Source organism: Dama dama, chromosome 19 (assembly GCF_033118175.1).
Source record: "Dama dama isolate Ldn47 chromosome 19, ASM3311817v1, whole genome shotgun sequence".
Taxonomy (NCBI): Eukaryota; Metazoa; Chordata; class Mammalia; order Artiodactyla; family Cervidae; genus Dama; species Dama dama.
Window position 1 is genome coordinate 64,365,853 of NC_083699.1, and position 21,256 is coordinate 64,387,108.

General features: G+C 39.4%; 1 protein-coding gene across 1 annotated transcript in view; it reads left to right on the top strand.

Moving 5' to 3' along the window:
• The window catches only part of TBC1D5 (TBC1 domain family member 5), a 567,048-nt gene that overhangs the window by 387,773 nt on the left and 158,019 nt on the right, over positions 1-21,256 (top strand). The window contains exon 15 of the mRNA XM_061167253.1: positions 20,960-21,102. Coding sequence (XP_061023236.1) covers positions 20,960-21,102 — 143 coding nt within the window. The remainder of the gene's footprint in view (positions 1-20,959; positions 21,103-21,256) is intronic.

Below are 21,256 nucleotides of genomic sequence, written 5' to 3' on the forward strand. Positions count from 1 at the left end.
ATGGCAACCCACTCCAGTACTCTTGCCTGGAGAATCCCATGAACAGAGGAGCCTGGTAGGCTGCAGTCTATAAGATCACAAAGAATCAGACACAACTGAAGCAGCTTAGCATGCAACATGTGCAATGTCATATTTATTTCTTATGCTTTCTATTTCTATGATATCAATTCTCAGTTCTCTTTTTATATTTCTGATTGGATTTATTTGACTTTTTTTCCTTGATAAATTTGACCTGAGGTATATCAATTTTGTTTATCTTTTCAAAGAGTGAGCTCTTAATTGATGTTTTCAAGTTTTTTTAAGTCTCCTTATGACTTTTCTAATACTAAATTTAGGGTGTTATTGTTTTTCTAGTTCCTGTAGATGTATGGTTAGGTTGTTTATTTGAGATTTTTCTTCTTTCGTGAAGTAAGGTTTTGTTGCTATAAACTTCCCTCTTAGAACTGCTTTTGTTTTGTTCCTTAGATTTTTGTATCCTCATGTTTCTATTTTTTTTTAATTTCCACTTTAATTTCTTCAGTGACTCACTGGTTATTTAGTAGCACACTATTTAATTTCCGCATGTTTGTAGGTTTTTTTCCTGTTAGTAGATTTCTAGTCTTATAGCATTGTAGTCAGATAGAATGCTTGATCAGATTTCAGTTTTCTTAAATTTATTGAGACCTGTTTTATGGCCTAGAATTTGACCTCTCCTGGGAAAGAATGTTATATATAGATAGATAGATAGATATAGATAGATATGTATAAAGTCTACCTAGTCTAACGTGTCCTGGAAGGCCAGTGTTTCCCTGTTGCTTTTTCTGTCTGGACGATCCGTCCATTCATGTAAGTGGGATTTTAAAGTCCCCTGCTATTACTGTATGACTATCAGTTTCTTTATATTTGTTAATATATGCTTTATGTATTTAGGTGCTCCTAAGGGCCCTCAAATATTTTTTCATTAAGTAAAAGACTAATTTTAAAAATTAAAATTGGTTTTTCAAAGTAGAAGATGATGATAATGGTATCAGTAAAGTTGGTGACAAAAGGTCAGTTTATGAATATGTTTTGCAGGTGAAAACTCAAAAAAATTTGTTGATGGACTAAATGTGGGTTATGAGAGGAAAAGAAATAAAGGAAAATTCCCAATGTTTTGGTCATTGAGTAAGTAGAAGTGTGGAGTTGCTCTTTGCCAAATTGGGAAAGGTAGTTGAGAGGGTTAGGAGTTTGGTGTTGGATAGTTTCAGTTTGAGATGACTTTTTATAGTATTTAGATAGAGAGCTTTTGTTTTCAGGTAAGTTGGAGCAAACACACTCTACTCTGTCTCTCCCACTGAATGCAGCTATAAAACCTTTCCAGAATGAATGACACAGCCACTTGAGAACTCTGGGAGGTCAGTCATATAGGCCTGTTGGAGAACACCAGAATGTGCAGCACCTCTGAAGTGGTGGTGACTCTGCCATTTCTTACCCTCCAGTGTCCCTGTCTAGGTAGAAAACAGCTCTGTTGTCTTCGAATAGTTACTTCAGGTTTTCTTTTTATCAGTGTTTGAACATCAGGACAAATTTTCACCTCTTCTATAACAGTACCTATCTATATTTCTATAAGATTACTTAATGTTCCTGAGATTTCCTCCTTACACATTACATTTCTAGTGCTCTAGGAGCGAGTACAGTAACATTGAATTTATCTATTTCACCATTTGTTACCCACTTTTGTAATATTAACATGGGTGGGTTTTTTTTTTTAATTCATTCCTTATTGACCTTTAGGGTTATGTCTTTTTAGCATTCAGTGTCTGCATGACAAGGGTTTTTGAGTATAGTTTGACAGAAACATACCTTTGCACCATACCCAGTACTTAGCCCCTGGTAGCTCAGCTGGTAGAGGATCCACCTGCAATGCAAGAGACCCCGGCTTGATTCCTGGGTGAGGAAGATGCCCTGGAAAAGGGATAGGCTACTCACTCCAGTATTCTTGGGCTCCCCTGGTGGCTCAGACGGTAAAGAATCTGCCTGCGATGTGGGAGACCTGGGTCAGGAAGATCCCCTGGAGGAGGGCATGGCAACCCACTCCAGTATTCTGGCCTGGAGAATCCCCTGGACAGAGGGATTGCAAAGAGTTGGACATGGCTGAGTGACTAAGCACACGCACAGTACTTAGAAGTAATTTTTCAATTCAAAATTTCCTTTTTGCTCATTTGTTATCATTCTCTCCCTGAAGTCTAGTCCCTGCAACCACTGATAGCCTGTATCTATAGTTTTGTCTTCTCTAGAATATCACACAAATAGAATCACATAGTATGTAGCTTTTTAAGTCCTTTTCACTTAAGTCTTTTTCATGTTTTCATTTTTAAGTTTCTTTCACTTATCATAAGACATTTAAGATTTTTCCATGTGGTTGCTTGTATTAATAGCTCGTTGCTCTTTATTACTGAGTAGTATTCCACTGTTTGGATGTACCACGATTGTTTTATCCTTGTACTAGTTGAAGAACATTTGAGTTTTTCCAGTTTGGGTTAGTTATGAAAGAAAAAAAAAATAGTATAAACCATTGTGTACAGTTGTTTATGTGAATTTAGTTCACTCCTCAAATTTCAAGGAGATAGACACAGGTTTGCTCGGTAAATATATGTTTAACTTTATAAGAAACTGCCAGGTGGCTTTCTGGCTGCTTTTCAAAATGAGCACTCCCCCAGTAGTGTGTGAGGATCTCACTTGTATCCTTTTCACTGCTGGGTTTTGTCTTTTTTTTCCAAGTCATTCTTGTGATTATATAATGGTAGCTTGTTGTGGTTGTGATTTGTATTTCCATAATTATTAATCATTTTGAGTAGGTTTTCATATGCTTGTTACTGATATCTCTTTGGTGAAGTGTCTGTTGACATCTGGTAATTTTAAAAAATTGAGGTATTTGTTTATTACAGTTGAGTTATGAGAATTATTTGTACATTCATGAAATATTTTTTCAATATATATTTTGTAAATATTTTCTCCCAGTGTGTAGCTCATGTTTTCATTTTCTTAGCATTGTCTTTCAAAGAGACATTTTTAATTTTGACAAAGGTCAATTTACCATTTTTCCTTTTATAACTAGACGTTTCTGTATCCTAAGAAATCTTTGCAATACAGTAATGTCACAAAATTTTCTCCCACTTATTTTCCAGCCATTTTACAGTTCTTGCCTTTATGTCTGTTTTTCAGTTTAATTTTTGTGTAAAGTGTGAAGTATAGTTCTAAGCTTAATTATTTAATAGTGGATGTGCAGTTATTCCAACATCATTTGTGAAAAGAGCAGTTTTTCACAATTGATTTTCCTTAACATCTTTAGCTAAACCAGTTGACCGCTTATATATAGGTCTGTTTCCAAGCTCTCTATTCTGCTCTGTTGATCTAGGTAACGATGAAAATTACGTGGGATGAGTTCTCCAACTCTGCTTTTTTGTTTTAAAATTATTTTGGTTATTCCTAATTTTTTGCTTTTCCATTCACGTTTTTGAACCAGCTTGTAATTTCACTGGAAATCTTTCTGGGATTTTGATTCTGGTTATACTAAATCTATGAAATCAGCTTTAGGAAAATGAACAGTTTGTAGTGCTGACTCTTATAGCCAATAAATAGAGTGTATCTTTCTATTTATTTAGGTCTTTATTGATTTCTCTCATTTTCTGGTAGTTTTCAGCTTATAAGTATTATACTTACTGTAGTCATCCCTAAATATTTCATGATTTGAGGGCACAGTTAGAAGATGCTAATTCTTTTAATCTCAGTTTCTAGTTGCTCATTCCTAGTACATAAAAATATAATTGATTTTGGTATATTGACCTTGCATCCTGTATCCTTTCCGAAGCTATTTACTACAGTTTAACTTTTTTATAGACTGTCTGAGAGTCTGTAGAAAATTATATCATCTACAATTGCAGATCATTTAATTCTTCCTTTCTGATCTCTGTTGCACTTATATACAACTTGCTAATTTGTTAAAGAAGTTCATGCTTATTATATTCATGGTGGACATTTGTCAGTGTTTTTCTCCTGGGTGTCTTTTTTTTGGCTTGGAATCTCAATATGAGTTTCTGCTTCTTTCATATTTTTAGGAAGAGTGTGTAAAATTGGTATTATTCCTTTCTGATACATTTAGTTGTATGTCACATTTTACTCTTTTCTCACATGCTTTGTGAGTTTTTTAATGCTGCATATTTTGAATGTTATGTTGTTGAATCTCTATATTTTGTGGTCTGTCTTTAGAGAATGTTGAGTTTACTTTTGGCACTCTGTTAAATTACTTTTGGATCATCTTGATCTTTTTGATACTTGCTTTTACACTTTTAAAAAAAAGTGTCATTCTAATGTATCCTCTTCCCAAAAGCCAGTTAAGCCCTGCAACTCTGGCCTGGCACTTTGGGTATTTCTACTAGATTCTCTGTGTGTATACCAGTCTCTGTCAAGCCTGTCTAGTCAGAGCATAGATGTTTCCCATCCTTGTAAAACCTTGTAATTTTTACATGCCCCAGGAGGAGTTCTTCCTTAGGTAGTTTTTCTTTGCTGAGCCTGCTAGAATTTCACGCTAAATATACACACCTTAGCACTCAGTGAGAAAGTCAGGGAGACCCCTCCACACCCCTGTGCAGACTTATGAGTTCTTTCTCTGCAGAGCTCCCTCTTGTAAAGTTATCATGTCCCGCAGACTTCCCCGAGCCCTTCTGTCTTCTCAACCCAGCAGGACCAGTGCACTTGGCTTTGGGTTTCTTTGTCATGCTATGTGCTCAAAAAAGGACTTCCAGACAGAAAGCCAGTTACAGGGTTCCCCGTGTTTCTCCCCCTTTATGTCAGGTACCATGGTGCTATGCTGCCTATTTTCTAAAACGTCTCTGTGTTTCATATATTTTGCCTAGTTTTGTGTCATTCCAGCTACTCCATCAATTTCTAAAAGGGAAATATTTTAAAAAATAAAATAAAACCCAACCTACTGCTAGAAAATCACCTCTGAAGGAAAAGAAACTGAAAATAAAACAATTTGCCAGGCATACTAAGAAAAGCAAATGAAAATGAGGTCTAATAATATTCATATCAGACAAAATGAGTTTAAAGTAAACAGCATTGAATGAGATCATTTTATAGTGAAAAAGCTCTTCATGAGGAAGAGCTTTCTTTAATGCTTACATACCTCCCCATCCTTCCTCTCCAAAAACCCTCAGAATTTATCATCTAACAGCTGCAGGAAGTATAAGGAAAAATACATAGGAACATAGTAGTAATAAATGACTTGTGTCTCTCCTCATTCAAGGTCAGTCAGGTCAGCTCACTGGACAGCAGGGATGTAGAGAACCTAACCATTCACATTTAATTAGTCAGATCTAAGTGATCAGTATCAAACTCACTGTACTCGAAGCAGAATGAAATTAACATGTCCACAGATACTTATTTTTAAAGTAGCCGCAAAGAAAAGCTTCAATAAATTTCACACAGTAGAACCAGTACAAGTTCTTGGCAACAAAACTTGAAATTAATAATAAAAATAGAAAACAGCCTCTAGACAAACCTCACACTGAACATTTTAAATTCTTTACTCTTGTATTAAAAGGAAGTAAAAACTGAAATTGTATAATTTCTAGAAAATAATGATTAAGTGTATTGATCAGAGCTTATTGATTTTGACTAAAACAATACTCTTAGAAGTTCTTATCCTGATATATCTGAAATACTAAACAAAGAAGAAATAAAAGTGAATCAGATATTCATCTGTAGTAGTGAGGAAAATAACAGCAAAATCTAAAGAAAGCAAAAATGAAGGAATTAAAACTAAAATTTATGAGTTGATAAGGACACAGAAATAATACAACTAATATATAGGGAAGGCTTCTTTGTGGGGAAATAAGTAACAAATATTTTTTCATGGTTTACGTGGTTTAAAATAACAGAAAATATAACATATGCATGTACAGATTAAAAATAAATTATGGAAGTTGTAAATTTCCAGTTATAAAATGGCTAAGTCATGGGAATGCAATGTATAGTATGTGATTATAGTTAATGATACTGTATTACATATTGAAAAGTGAAATAGCAGGGTAAATATTGAAAGTTTTAGTAACAAAAAAAGAAAACTTCAACTCTGTATGGTGACAGATGTTAACTCGACTTATTGTGGTGATCATTTTGCAATATATACATGTATCGTATACTTGAAACTAATATAATAGTATGTCAGTTATACCTCAACTGAAAATGCAAACACAAATAAAACTTTTAATTACAATTTATTTTTTTTAATATATACATTCAAGTATAGTCAGAAATGTCCTGGAATAAACTTGTCATTAGCCCCACCTCCTGTTAAAATGTGCTGTAAAGATACCTTACTTACAAAGTTGGAAATCGGTGAAATAAAGTGTCAGTACATATAGGACCCTCCCACAGTACCTATGGGAATTTTATATATGATAAAAGTAGAATTTCAAATCAATGGAGAAACAATGGATTATTCAATAATACAGTTTTTAGAACTAACTAGCTTTTTGGTAAACCATGAACTGTCCCTCTCTTTTTGCACCAAAATAGATGCCAGGTGGAAGAGTGATATAAACAAAACTGGAATAAAATTATTATTTTATATTCTTAGGTGGAATATTCAAAAACTCATGAAGAGAAAAGTTGGAATTTGACATTACAATAAAATTTCTGCCTGAGAAAAGAGACTTCCCTGTAGCTTGAGAGAAATGGAAAAAGAGATCACTAAAATGTTCTTGGTCTCTGGTAGCTTTTGGGCTAGAACTGTATTCTGTCATATAATTCTTAAAATAGGGGCTTCAAGCTTGAGCTTGCATCAGAGTCACCCAGAGGGCATGTTCAGATTCTGCCAGGCTTTCTGGTTTAGTAGATATGGGTAGGGAAGGTCCAAATTTTGCAGTTTGAAGAAATTCCCAGGTAATGCTGATGCTACTAGTCCAAGGACCATACTTTGAAAACCACTGTTTTACTATTCCCAGATCCCCTTCCTTTTTCCTGAAGTCATTCACTACTATTTGCAATCAGAGTCCAGAATAAAATTAAAGTGTTGAGGTAACATGAAGTCAGTCAGTTCAGTTGCTCATTTGTGTCCGACTCTTTGTGACCCCATGGACTGCAGCACACCAGGCCTCCCTGTCCATCACCAACTTCCGGAGCTTGCTCAAACTCATGTCCATCGAGTCGATGATGCCATCCAACCATCTCATCCTCTGTTTTCCCCTTCTACTCCCGCCCTCAATCTTTCCCAGCATCAGGGTTTTTCCCAACGAGTCAGCTCTTCGCATCAGGTGGCCAAAGTATTGGAGTTCCAGCTTCAGCATCAGTCCTTCCAATGAACACCCAGGACTGATCTCCTTTAGGATGGACTGGTTGGAGCTCCTTACAGTCCAAGGGACTCTCAACAGTATTCTCCAACACCACAGTTCAAAAGCACCAATTCTTCAGCGCTCAGCTTTCTTCACAGTCCAACTCTCACATCCATACGTGACCACTGGAAAAACCATAGCCTTGACCAGACGGACCTTTGTTGGCAAAGTGAAGTAGAGCTACTCTAAAGGAGGAGGCTATCAAACTGTTGCACTCAATATGATAGCAAATCTGGAAGACCCAGCAGTGGCCACAGGACTGGAAAAGGTCAATCCTCATCCCAGTTCCCAAGAAGGGTAGTACTAAAGAATGTTCGTCAGTTGCATTCATCTCCCATGCTAACAAAGTCATGCTTAAGATCTTGCATGCTGAGCTTCAGCATTATGCTAACCAAGAGCTTCCAGATGTCCAAGCTGGGTTTAGAAAAAGCAGAGGAACCAGAGATCAAATTGCCAACATTCGCTTACTCATAGAGAAACCAAGGGAATTTCGTAAAAAACATCTACCTCTGTTTTATTAACTATGCTAAAGCCTTTGACCATGTGGATTATAGCAAACTGTGGAAAGCTCTTAAAGAGTTGGGAAAACCAGACCATCTTACCTGTCTCCTGAGAAACCTGTATGCAGATCAAGAAAAAACAGTTAGAACCCTGTGTGGAACAACTGATTAGTTTAGGATTTAGAAAGGAGTAGGACAGGGCTGTCTGCTGTCACCCTGTTTATTTGACCTATACACTGAGCACATCATGAGAAATGTCAGGGTGGATGAGTTAAAAGCTGGAATCAAGATAGGTGGGAGAAACATCAACAACCTCAGATATGTAGATGATACCACTCTAATGGCAGAAAGCCAAGAGGAACTAAAGAGCCTCTTGATGAGGGTGAAGGAGGACCGTGAAAGAGCTGGCTTAAATTTCAACATTCAGAAAACTAAGATCGTGGCATCCGGCCCCATTACTTCATGGCAGATAGAAGGGGGAAAGGTAGAAATAGTGACAGATTTCCTTTTCTTGGGCTCTAAAAATCACTGTGAATGGTGACTGCACCCATGACATCAGAAGATGATTGCTTCTCGGCAGGAAAGCAATGACAAACCTAGACAGTGTGTTGAAAAGCAGAGACATTACTCTGCTGACAAAGGTTCATATAGTTAAGGCTATGGTCTTCCTAGTGATCACATATGGTTGTGAGAGCTGGACTATAAGGAAGGCGGAGGGCCGAAGAATTGATGCCTTCTAACTGTGGTGTTGGAGAAGACTCCTGAGAGTCCTTTGGACAGCAAGGAGATCAAACCAGTCAATCTTGAGGGAAATCAACCCTGAATACTCATTGGAAGGAAGCTGAAGCTCCAGTATTTTGGTTACCTGATGCGGATACTTAATTGGAAAAGTCCCTGGTGCTGGGAAAGATTGAGGGCAGAAGAAAAAGAGAGTGTCAGGGGACGAGATGGCTGGATGGCATCACGAATGCAATGGAGATGAACTTGGGCAAACTTTGGGAGATGGTGATGGACAGGGAGGCCTGGCGTGCTGCAGTCCGTGGGGTCACAGAAAGTCGGACACGACTGGGCAACTGAACAGCAGCAACCACATGAAGGACACAGTTTGCTTCTTTCCAAGGTATACTTATAAGCACAAAGACCTGTACGTGGTAATCAATGCAGTGTCAGGAGTAATAACAACGGGAGGAGTCTAACTGCACCCACATTAAAGAATGGGTTGGATCGTGATACATGTACTCTGTGGAATACTGTGCAGTCACGGAACAGGAGGAGGTATTTCTGTAAATGCTGGTTTAGAATACTTTCCATTTTAGTGATCATGTTGTTGGATTTTAAAATGCATGGTATAGTATCTCGCCATGTCTGTTTTTAAAAGGTGTCTAGGTGCCTAAAAATGCCTCTGTTATGGGAACACACAGAAGAGGCGCTTTTGGAAAGGCCGCTTCAGAGGGAAGTCACTTCTCACTGTGTGTCTCATACACACTAAAATTACTTTTCACCTTGCAAAAAAGCCATTCAAAATAAGCAAAATAATAACCCGCATAGCTTTCACTCTACAGGACAGACAGCTTTACAGGACATAGAGGAATTCTGGGACTGAAAACCCAGTTGAGATAGGAGGCTGTAGTCAGAGTGGCATTTCCGCCTTGGAGACTGGAGATTCGTAGCTTCACAGACCAGCTCTCAGCCACAGTAGCTGCTAGCTGATGTGGAAAAGAAATGAGTGCTGTTGATGAAAATAAATTTAAAGTATTTTATGGGATGTTTTTGTGCTTCATATTTGAGTTGCTTTACGAGCAGATTAATTTATGAACATATTATGTACCATGATGCCCTCAGTAAGCTAGACTTCACTGAGTTTCTGTTCTGTGAGCCGATATACAATCCTAGACCTCATAAGTCTTTCTAAAATCGGCTGACCAAAAGTGGCAATTAATTTTTCTTTGTAAGTTCTTAGTTCTTTATAGTTTCCTTAATGAGTTTCCTTGAAAGGAAGCACTCTAAATCTTGTAGGGTCCTGTAGCTGTAATTACCACTGTATTGTAACCGAAGTACTCATGAAATAGCTGATCATGATTTATCAAAATAAGTCCTTCAGAAAGCTCCGTTTCTTCCACTCTGAAAAACTCGGTGACCACACAGATGATCACAAGAGTAGTTACTGTGCATTCTGAATCTTGTGACTCGGACACAAATGTGCAGAGGTATTTTTAAAATATAAATCTGGGTTAGATATCTTTTTGGACTTATAGAGGAGAATTCAAGAGGAATATGAAAAAGCAGAGGGAACTCTGAGCTTGGAACGGAATACATCTGCAGTCTGTTTCTGATTGAGGTGTGCGTGGGCCTCTGCTGAGGCGTCTGTAACAAGTGGCTGCCTGCCCGCCCATTCAGACCCGTCACTCTGTACTGCAGGGTGAGCTGAGTAAACCCCTGTCTCTGAAACACGCAGTTTCTCCACAGGTGATTTATTGCCACATGTATTCCAGAGGCCGCTTGAAGAAATACTGCTCTTGGAGAGTTCAGGGCTCATTTTTAGATCATATATTCGATAGTACTTCTAGAAATCAAAAAGTCATATAAGGCATAATATTTGCCATAATCGTTACAAATTATAACATCTTCTATGCATAAGAAAACAGGGTTTTGTTTTGTTTTTTTTTTTGCTTAGTGTATATCTGTTCCTATTCTTAAAGACGTAAGCACACACACAGTTGACTTTGAAGTTGTTTGGACCCTGAACTTCAGCTGTCAGGAGAGAGCTGGGGTCCAGTGGAGCAGCCCACTCCACCCTCTTCTGTTCCCATTTTGCTTCGACTGGTAGAGTCACCGGGGCAGTTGGGTTGGATGGTGGCGGTATGACTGGCCTCCTTCCTCACTGAACCCTTCAGTCGGCCCTACCCCCTTGAACGCATCTGGGCCCCATTCAGACACATGTGACTCCTCATTCGCCTGCATTAGTGGGTGGGAACTAGGGCACATGTAATCCCAAATGGTGGATAATCCAAAAGCAATTAATACTTGGCTTTGAAATGTATTCAGTGGTGTTTTAAATTGTCTTTACCTTCCTAATTATATTGTGCTAATGTTGCCATTAGTTTGGATTCCCTGAACACACCCTGGGTGATGGGGACACTTAGCGGGGAGGCGCACAGAAAAGCAGAGTGGCAGTAGGAAACCCAGGCTGATAGGACTTTGACTGAACTCAGAGTTTCCTTTGGATGTTAATGATTGAAAGTTGTCAGCATGTCAGAGTCTAGGGCCTAGCATAGTACCTGCTACACAGTTGAAATTCTTCAGGAAGCACGTGTTCAGTGAAGATTCTCAGTGTTTTTCATAAGTCACCTTGTGGTCTGATCAGGGCTAGGGTGTGCCCGCAGAGGAAGTCAGTGAAGGATGTCCATGGCGTCCTCCCCAGCCATTCTGCCCCCAGCTTAGCAGACATGCGTGCTGCCAAGCCATGGACATTTTTCCAGTATGGGGCTGACTTTATAGGCTGTTTCACCAGCCAAGCCACAAAGATTAGCCCCTCAGTAGCAGGCACTTAATCCAGGGACCCTTTTCAGGGTAGAAGCTCTGCTAGTCCTTTAAAATGCAAGGAGATAATTTGAAATAGGCACCAAGAAGCTGTGTATTCCTTTCAGTATAATGTAACTTTCCATGGCAATACAAGCCTCTAAAGTAAAATAATGATGATATAGAGCAAGACTTCTTAATTTAAGGTCCATGGATCAGCTGAACTCCTGAAATGGCTTGCCCATGAGTATGTGTATGGATGTGTGTCTGTTTTAGAGGAGAGGGTTCTTAAACTTGATTAAATCCTCAGAGGCCTCCACAGCTCCTCTCTGATCACATAGGGAATTGAATTTGTTTCACTATTTCATGCTTTTCATAAACTTCTGTTAAGAGGCAAACAGCACACCCGTTGCCCCTGCCTCTCTACCTTGTCTGGCTTTGGAGACAGGATTGTTGTGAAGCTGGGACTGTAGCTCATTCTAAACTGGACACAGGCGGGGGCCCAGCAGCCTGGCGTTTGTATAAAAGACTGAATGTGTGAGTGGAGAATCGCCGGGCCGTCTAGAACAAGGGATTGCTGGCCTGTGTGAGACGCCAAGCCACCACCTTTACAGCAAAATCAGCCCCCAACAGTCAGGATTTGGTCACGGACTGCCAGCTCCCAGATTTTTGCCTGCTTCCAGCTCAGGACCAACTAGAGAAAGCTAGCATGCGCCCCAGATCCGTCACAAATGGCTCCCCCCTCTCGTCAGCCAGCGCCACCCTTACGGCTTCCAGTCGAGCGGACTTGAAGCCTTCTGTTTGTTTCACCATGAAGCTTTCTCAGTCCTTTGCCGAAAGCAAGTGGTGGTAGCTGATTCCCTCGCTCTAGCAAGCTTTGAATAACTAGCCTCTGCTTGTCCGCATTCGGGTGGTGTTCCTTTGCTTCAGCTGTGCATGGAGATTTGAGAGGTTCCAGGGAAACTCCCTTATCCTGAAGTCTCTTCCACCGGGACATCGTGGATGGTAATATTACCGTTGGGGAGCACACCTTTTAGAGTTTAGCTCTTTATTTTTCCAGGTAGAACATTCTAAAGTCATGTTTTATTTTAGACAGATCCATCTGAGCACAGAACCTTAGGGTAAGAATGGGTTATAGGTAACACAGAAAGCACCAAATGGATGACCATTCAGCCAGGTTCCCAGCATTGCAGCACTTCCACATGGGGAGTAGGAGAATGCCCTTTCGAGTCCTGGTGGCATTGGGGTTCTCTGCCCCCTGTACGCGCACACACTATGGGCTGTATCTCTGTGCTTAGCTAGTCACCCGGGTCTTGCCACATCCCGACTCTCACCTCCTTAGAGCGGATCGCAAGAGCACTCAGGAGAGCCTTCAGATCAGGACTGAACACAGAGGACCCCACACTTAAGAGTGTTCACTCCACCTTCAACTGAGATTGTATGTAACCATCATAGTAAATTTATATTTTAAAAACTTTGACCTGTAAATGTTAACTTTTAAAATGTCACAATGTTTATGTCGCTTTGGCCTTTCTTCACCTTGTGATATACTGGGAGGGAGTTTAAAGAAATCAGAATGGCCCAGTTTCTCCCAGCCTTCGGGAGGCCTCCTCCCTCTCCCTAGTGTCTGTGTCTCCCCTTTCTATTGGATCATGTTTATATAGTAATGTTTTTCTGGGGGGGGAGAGGTACAGATGTTAATAGAGATGGAATGTTAAGAGAGGTTTGGCTTGTGTGTGCTTCCTGTTCCAGCCATTAGATGTTTAGTGGGCATGGGTTCAGTGACCACACCTGTTGGGTAAACTGACTAGAAGACCCCCACCCAGCACTAAGAGGGAATGGGAACAGAAACCAGAACCTCATCTGGTGGTTCTCATACTGTGATACTGTGATGCGATCAGCCGCATCAAAAGCTCCAGGGAACTAGCTGGTTCAGGATGCAAATGATCAGGCCCCATCTAAATCTCAGAATCAGACTCTGAGACTTTCAGCGTGGGTTCTAGCAGTGTGTTACACTCAGCCCTCCAGGCATGTGTGATGCACACTGAAGCTTGAGACCATTACTCTAATTAGAAGAGCCGTCCAGTAGTTTCAGCCTCTCCTCTCCTCCTGGCTTAACGTTTCCCAGGCACGCATGGTGGGTTTAGGAGCGCTGACAGCTGGCACCAAAGTGAATAGGAGACCGAGAATTGCCACCTAGTCTGTGGCTCCCAAACTTAGTATACACAGAGATCTCCTGGAGTCGTGTCAAAACGAAGAGTGTGACCCAGCAGGACTGTATTGGGGGCCTAGGAGTCTTCATCCTTTCTGAAAAGCTCCCCAGTGATGCGTCTGGTCCTAGGATCACACTTTTGAGGGCAAGGTCCTAGCAGACTCCAGGCCACAGCTGCGGCGCATCTAAGGTGCAGGCAGGCAGGGAGCCAGAGTTTAGGAAGTGAAGGGAGAACGCCCCAGCGGGCTTAGGAGACCTTGATCAATTCCTTCCCGGCTGTGGTCACTTACTACTAGTGTGTGTTCCCAGGGATCCCTCCAGAGATGAGGGCAGCACAGGGTCTGATGAGCAGTTGGGAAACCTGTGAGCGATCACTGATGCAAGCTCAAGATCCGGAAGATCCCTGGTTAATAAGAGTGGGCCTGGGAAAGGGCAATTCATGTTCATTTTGGTTTTGTTTTTATTTTTGCTTTTGGCCGTACGGGGTCTTCCTTGCAGCATCGGGCTTTCTCTGGTTGTGCGCATGGGGTTCTCATGTGAAGCCCAGGCTCGGGAGCGCTCAGCATTGCAGAGCTCTGGCTCCCCGGTTGTGGCCCCCAGGCTCAGCTGCCCCACAGCTTCTGGGGTCTCAGATCCCCACTCAGGGATCAAACCTGCACCCCCTGCTTCAAAAGGTGGATTCTGAACCACTGGACCACCAAAGAAGTCCCAATTTGTATTATTTTAATAAACATTTATTAACTCCTGTACTCTGTCCAACACCAAATAACCCCACGGAGCTTGTGATCTCCTGGAGAAGATCACAAGGGAAGAAGAAGAGAAGGGAAACGAAACCAAACTGTCATCACTGACCCTTTAGCTGGGAGTTTTTACTGGGCCGATATCTCTGGACAGCGTGACTACATGTGAGCATGTGCGGCCCAGCTTCCCTCCTGAGTCCTGTGGATCCTGACATTTCTTAGCTTAGGGTTATACCTCATGTCAGTTCCTCCAACAATATTACTGTTTATGAGTGCATTAGGAAATTTAAGCAGAGGAAATTGGAAACTATTACTCAGTGAGGCTGATTCCATTGCTATGTGAAATAGTCTATGGCAGTTTCAAAAAAATTAAGTCGCATAAGTTTTGTTTTTTAATGAGTTTCATATTAGGAAGGACAGCAGCAATTATCTTCAGGAAGCCTCGGTATGCTTTTTTAGAACACTGACTCGCTCATAACTCCCTTTCCTAGAGATAAAGTGACAGAACAAAGCCTGTTGATAGACTTACTAGAAGTAAAATTTGTTTGTAGTATAAATAAAAACTAGTTCTCACAGAGCCTAAATTTAATTACTCCAGTGTGACCAGCAGCCGTCCGTCAGTTCTTCGTGCTGTAATTCACAGGTCAGAGCGGCCTACGAGTCATTTTCTCAAGGGGATGCCCAGTGGCTCCCCTGTAGTGAAGCCTGAATAAGGGATCGGGCAGGGAGATTGCGTTGACCCGGTTCCGCTCGGGTCAGAGCTGGGATTCCAACTGCACCCTGGTCGCAGTGCTCAGCAGTGAGAGCACAGTCTCATCTCAAAATTAAAGCGGCATTGGACTGTGACCATCTTTCAGTAAATTTATCTGAACTTGCTGGTAAATCATACATCCTGAAGTTCCGCAGTCCTTGAAGCACCACCCTTGTAATCCACATGGCAGGTCTGCCTCTTAAAGAGGGACGTGTGCGTGTCCGTAGACAGGTGATGGTCATTCTCTGTGCCCCATGGCCTCAGAGCATCTTGTGCCCCTGGAAAACCATGGATGCACAAGGCTCTGCTTTCCATTCAGGCTATTTTTGCCAAGGGTGTATTGCAGTTGTTCTGACAAAACAGCTTCCAACCCTTGCCAAAGAGAATAAATTACAGTAGGAATGGCGATAATTATTAGGAACTTATTTTTGGAAAAAGAAGCCTTCCTTAATAAAGGGCTATGTGCTGCCCTCTGAAAGGAACAGGGAATTTTCCCCAAAGTCAAAAATATACTTTGAACAGTTCATGTACTTATTCTGTGGGGATTAAGTTAGGTTTAGCATGTTTTCCCAGAAAGCCAAATTCAAGCTGGTTCAACCGTGTATTACAAGGAGTGCTTAGAAAGTAGATTTGAGTTCTTTAAAGATAATAATTAATTTGAAGTTGCAGTTTCTTGTGTTTTTGCAGTAGAGTTTGATGGACCTGAAGTATTCAGATGTTTCTGTAATGTATGCAGATCCCAGATATTTTTAAGACCAAATTGATATATTTGACTAGGTAAAAAAAAACAGCAAACAGGCTAAGCATCTTCTAATAATTTATTCTGCAGAGCTGTTAGAATAAATGGGAAACTGGAGAAAAATTATTTATTTTGTCTTCCATCTTTTGTGCCTTTGCTCTCCAAAGAAGTTAGATGAGAATGCCTTGTGACCCTAATTATAATAACTTCAATATTTTATTCTAATTTTAAGACTGCCAGAGTTGACATAAAGGAAGACTCAAGGTAGATTAATTCAAAGGAACTGAGTGCAGAGGAACCCAATGTAAGAAGAGCCTAAATTCAATCAGAGAGGTGACAGTCACAAAGATCAGGCCTTTTGGTTTACTTTTGGTTTACTTTTGTTTTTCTCTGATACAAACACCAAATTTGGATTCTGTGTTCCTTCTCCACTAGTCATTTGAAAACTATTACCTTTGAAAAGCCCATGTGAACAAAAGCAAAAGACAAGATTGATATCATTAAGCAAAAATCTAACTGTGCTTTGGTGTTCTTATATGCTTCTCCAGTGAAATCATTTCATGATCACAGGTTACTTAAGATGCCCTAATAATGTTTGTTAAATTGAGTTGAATATACCTTTTCCATTTTACTTGTTCTTCTGAGGTGGCTGTACCCATATCTTGGAAGAAAAAAAAAAATGAAGATTTAGTATAGTAACTGTTATCTGCATATATAACCCCACCACAGCCATGTTGGAGCAAGGCTGTTTTTTTAAACCTCAGTCAAACTGGTCATTTTCATAAGCTGATCAGTAAAAAGTGTGTTTTTCTTGGTGTTTCCATGGGTCATTCACTAAGCAATAACACCATCAGGAGTTACTGATCCCAAGGGAATAGCAGCTTAATTACATAGAAATTTAAAAATGAGAGTAGTGTCGCATGAGTACAGACATAGAGACTGTCCTGTCTTCGGGTGGTTTATTATTACATTTAATACATCAGATGGTCTTTTTGGTTTGTGTAGATTTTAATTACTAAGTAAGTCTGGTAAAATATGAATTATTGTATTAACACAAGTGATAAAAGGTACATGGTTACGAGTGTTGCAATCTGTAGGTGTAATGTACATAATTCAAGATTAATACTATCAAGCAATTAAACTGAAGTTAAAAGAAGGTTTAATGCTACCCTTAAGTGTAACTTAAACTCTCGCTAAATATTTTTAACTGCAATAAAAGCATGTTAATTTTAGGAGTGAATCCTTTACAAGACCTCATTTCTTAGAGTACGTTTTCCTTTCTGAGAATACAAAAGCACACAGAAATACTTTCTACTGGTAACTCATCCCATAAAGCATTTTTTTCTTGGCTTTTAAGCTCAATGAAGAAAGCCCAAAATAGCACAGGAAGTTTTGTGTGGTGGATATGTGTATGAACTAAATCTAGTTGGGATAAAAGTGATTAAATTATTGATAAGATCATTGTTGGTCCCAAAGCATTCCATTAGTCATACCAGGACTTCTTAAATATTTTGAGAATTTGGCCTTAATTTTCCTGTAAGTGCATATTAAATAGAGGAAACTATATTTTGCTTTAATTTAATATCCTTACATGTACAACCCACTAAGAGTCTTACATATTGTGCTCAGTCGCTCAGTCGTGTCCAGCTCTTTGTAATCCCGTGGACTGTAGCCTGCTGGATTCCTCTGTCCATGGGATTTTCCAGGCGAGAATACTGGAGCGGGTTGCGTTTCCTGCTCCAGGAAATCTTCCCAGCCCAGGGGTCGAGGCCGTGCCTGCTGCACTGGTAGGCAGACCCTTTACCGCTGGCACCACCTGGGAAGAGGCCTGGTCAAAATGGTCCTTTGGATTTTCCAAACATTGTACAGAAAAACCGAGCACACTTTTTGGCCAACCTGATGAACATGCTAGGCATCTATTAATTAATTCTTTCCTTCTGTGTTTCTGGGTTTCCCCCACTTCCTGAATTATTTTTATGCTGCCACTGACAAGATCAACGCCTATATTTCCAACTTAGCTACACCTTTGCTTCTAAGTAGCATGACAGGTGGCATCACAGTGAGTTTAACAAAGATCTTGGTGAACATGTAAAACACTAAGCAAAATGTTCTCTTACAAAGAGCTCTCTGGCTCTCTCTGTGTGTCTGTCTGTATGTCACTGTCTCTCTCTCATACATACACACACACACACACACACACAGAATATGGTCCTTGCCCTGGAATTATTTACAAGTGTACTCGGCAAGGTGAAACTTAAAAATAAAGCAATGTAAAACACTTATAAAGCGGCACATCACAGATTCCACATTAAATATGGGAGCCCTGAAGACCTGTGTGCTGTGGTTTTGCAAGCGTGTTTTATTCACTGTCGACTGCTGGATGTCTGAGCGCCCTGCCTGACCGACTGCGGAGGCGGCTGCCGACGTGTGTCGCTGCAGAGTGGGTTCCGAAGCTAGGCTAGCGCAACCCGGAACGGCAGGCACGTTGCAAGACAGGAGGTTTGGGCAATAACTGAGCATTTTGTTACAAAAATAGTAAGACTATGTATTATTTCTGAGAAGTAGGCTCCTTTGTCTTCTTTGCATTATCCGTGATGAAACCAAAGATGTGATTGTCCCTGAGAAAATGAGAGGAATTTGAACTTTAAGGAAGAGGGGGAAAGATGGCATTGCATTTTTGTGGCGTGTATTAACCTTTGTTAGTTTTTTTTTTTTTTTGACAAATGATGTTTTTTGTAATATGATACATCACCTTTTTTTCAAAAGGCATTGTACTTTCAGTAGGGGATAACAGGAAAAACACACAGAAAAAAAGGTCCCTCCACATAAGGCCTCACAGAAGCAGTGTCTGGGGAAACTGCAGCAGGAGTTACCATGGGCTTGTTCAAATAAGGAAAGCGTGGAAGTCAGCTCCAGGCGGGAAGCGGGCAGGTTCAGGGCCTAGGATGACATTGTTGGTGAGTTTATGCTGGCATCCAGATCTGAAACCAGGAGGAGTCACTTTAATGTCAGAGTATGTAATTTTCAAAGTGCCAAAGTTTACCTATCCATCAAACCAAGATAATTCTCAAGTTTATTTATTTACTTCTGTTTTCCAGTTGTACTGAGGTATAATTGACAAATACAATTGTAGGTATGTAGCATATATTATTGTGATTGATGTAGGTGCATGTTGTGAAAGGGTTCCTTCATATATTTAAGTAACACAGCCATCACCTCACATGTTTATTATATTATTATTTTTGGTGAGAACATTTAAGTTCTTTCTCTCTCAGCAAATTTCAGTTATACAAGCACCCTGTTACCAGCTGTGGTCACCACGTTATACACTAGGTCCACATCAGGTTTTTTCTTTGATGGATTTTTCTTCAGTTGTGCCAGTTGGATAACTGAATGACCATGTTCTAAATGATTTTAATCACTTAATTTTGCCCATACAGTCATCAGTTTAAAGGTCCTTTTAACAGGCTTAAATGGTTTAATCCCGGCGTTTTTTGCTTTGCCCATTCTTTGCCCATTGGTTCCACCAACACTCTTTACAAAAGCAATTAATTATTTTTAATTAAGAAGAGCAACCTGTGTAATTTAGGGATATTTTGGTACTTCTTAAAGTAGTAAATATTAGCATTTTCAATTTAAAAGAATTAGAAGTGTGTGTAGAAATAATGTTTTATTCTAAGCCACATAAATATAGGCATACTAGACAAAATACATATATGTATTTTGTGTTAGCAACCTTTCATATTAGCAGTGGGGTAAGAATTAAAAGGTAGATAAAAATTGTAAGCAATTCTGTAACATTTTTTAAATGCTATTGTCACTTAGGCATTAAATTTTCTTCCTGAAAAAACTGAGTAACAATTTAAGATGTAGTTGAAAATATAATTTAATTTTTCTGTTGATTAATTTGGTAATATGAATAAAGGAATTCAAGTATTTGATCATATGGTTCTTAATAAACTGTGATACGTATGTGTTATTATACATTATTTTGTCACAGCTTTTTGATTCCTCCTTAAATGTAATACTCCCTGAAAAAAGTAGTATCTGAATTTTTTTTTTTTTTTTTGGGCCTCACTTTAACCTCACAGATGGTTATATTTGGTTTTGAATTTTGCAAAGAGGTAGTATCTCTGAACTAATTTTTAGAGAATGTCCCCTATTCTGTGCTATTTCTTGGTACTAGAAATTTAGAATTTTTGAGTCTTTGTTGCATGATAGAATCACATAGATTTCTAGCTGAAGTTCCTAGAGAAAGGCTCGAGTAAAGGAATTATAGCCATGTATATAAAATTAGAAGTAAATGATAAAAATATATCAAGTGAATTGTTTTAATTTTCTTATAAGAATTAGATATAAATGGCTTAGCAAAGTCTGAAGTGTTACTATTTATGGTATATAAATTATGGTATATAATTATAGACAAACTTTGTTTAATATTCTTGTTAGCTTCTGTGTTTGCTCTGTAGCATCCGTGTCCATTCTCCTGGCCATAGAAGTAACTGTGTTTTGAAATAATACCCCTAGAGAGATAACCTCCTTGATAAGTTATTCTGAAGTTAAAAATCAAGTATCATTGTATGTTTCATTTGAAATAACTGTCTTTGCTTGACAAAAAACATCTGTCTTTTTTTTCACATTTACTTTTAAAATGAATATTTTTACATAGGAGTGAAATGTCAGAATGCAGTTTTCTGTTTGACTGTAGTAATTTGTCATATGACCATTTGCAAGAGTCTAGTTAACAAAAAAGGTCAGTAGTGATACAAAATTTTGGAACATTATTATTTAATTCATAACCTTACAAATGAAGTAACTATCAGACTACATTCATTTTTATCCTTGCCTTTTTGAGATTTATGATTTCTAATGCATATGAAAGATTTCTACCCTTTTCAAATATTGTACTTGTGTTGTACACCTATAGGAATAAAGTTTAATGATTGTGGCCTCATTATAAAATTACAAAATACATTTGAAAGTCTAAAACTTGGACTTGACCGTATTATATTTCTATGTGTAATATTTGCTCAGTGTGATGAGTTAAAAATTATGATTTTTTCACAGTTGCAAGAGAAGATGATTCCTCTTTATATTGCTCTCACAAGTACTGTTCCCTGAGTTTGGCTTTTGTTTCCTGCAGACGGTGGGTGCGGCTGCTGTTTGGACGAGAGTTCCCCCTGCAGGACCTCCTGGTGGTCTGGGACGCCCTGTTCGCCGATGGCCTCACCCTGACTTTGGTTGACTACGTCTTCGTGGCCATGTTGCTCTACATCCGAGATGCTTGTAAGTGCTAATGCCCGTGCCAACATTCAATTCGGTGGTCCTGATTTTTTAAACTGTGTCTCTTAAATGCACTTTATCTTTTATTTGGAATTACCATACCTACATTTTTGTCATAGGCAGTATATTGGAAGTTTCAGAGGAACAACCTAAATAT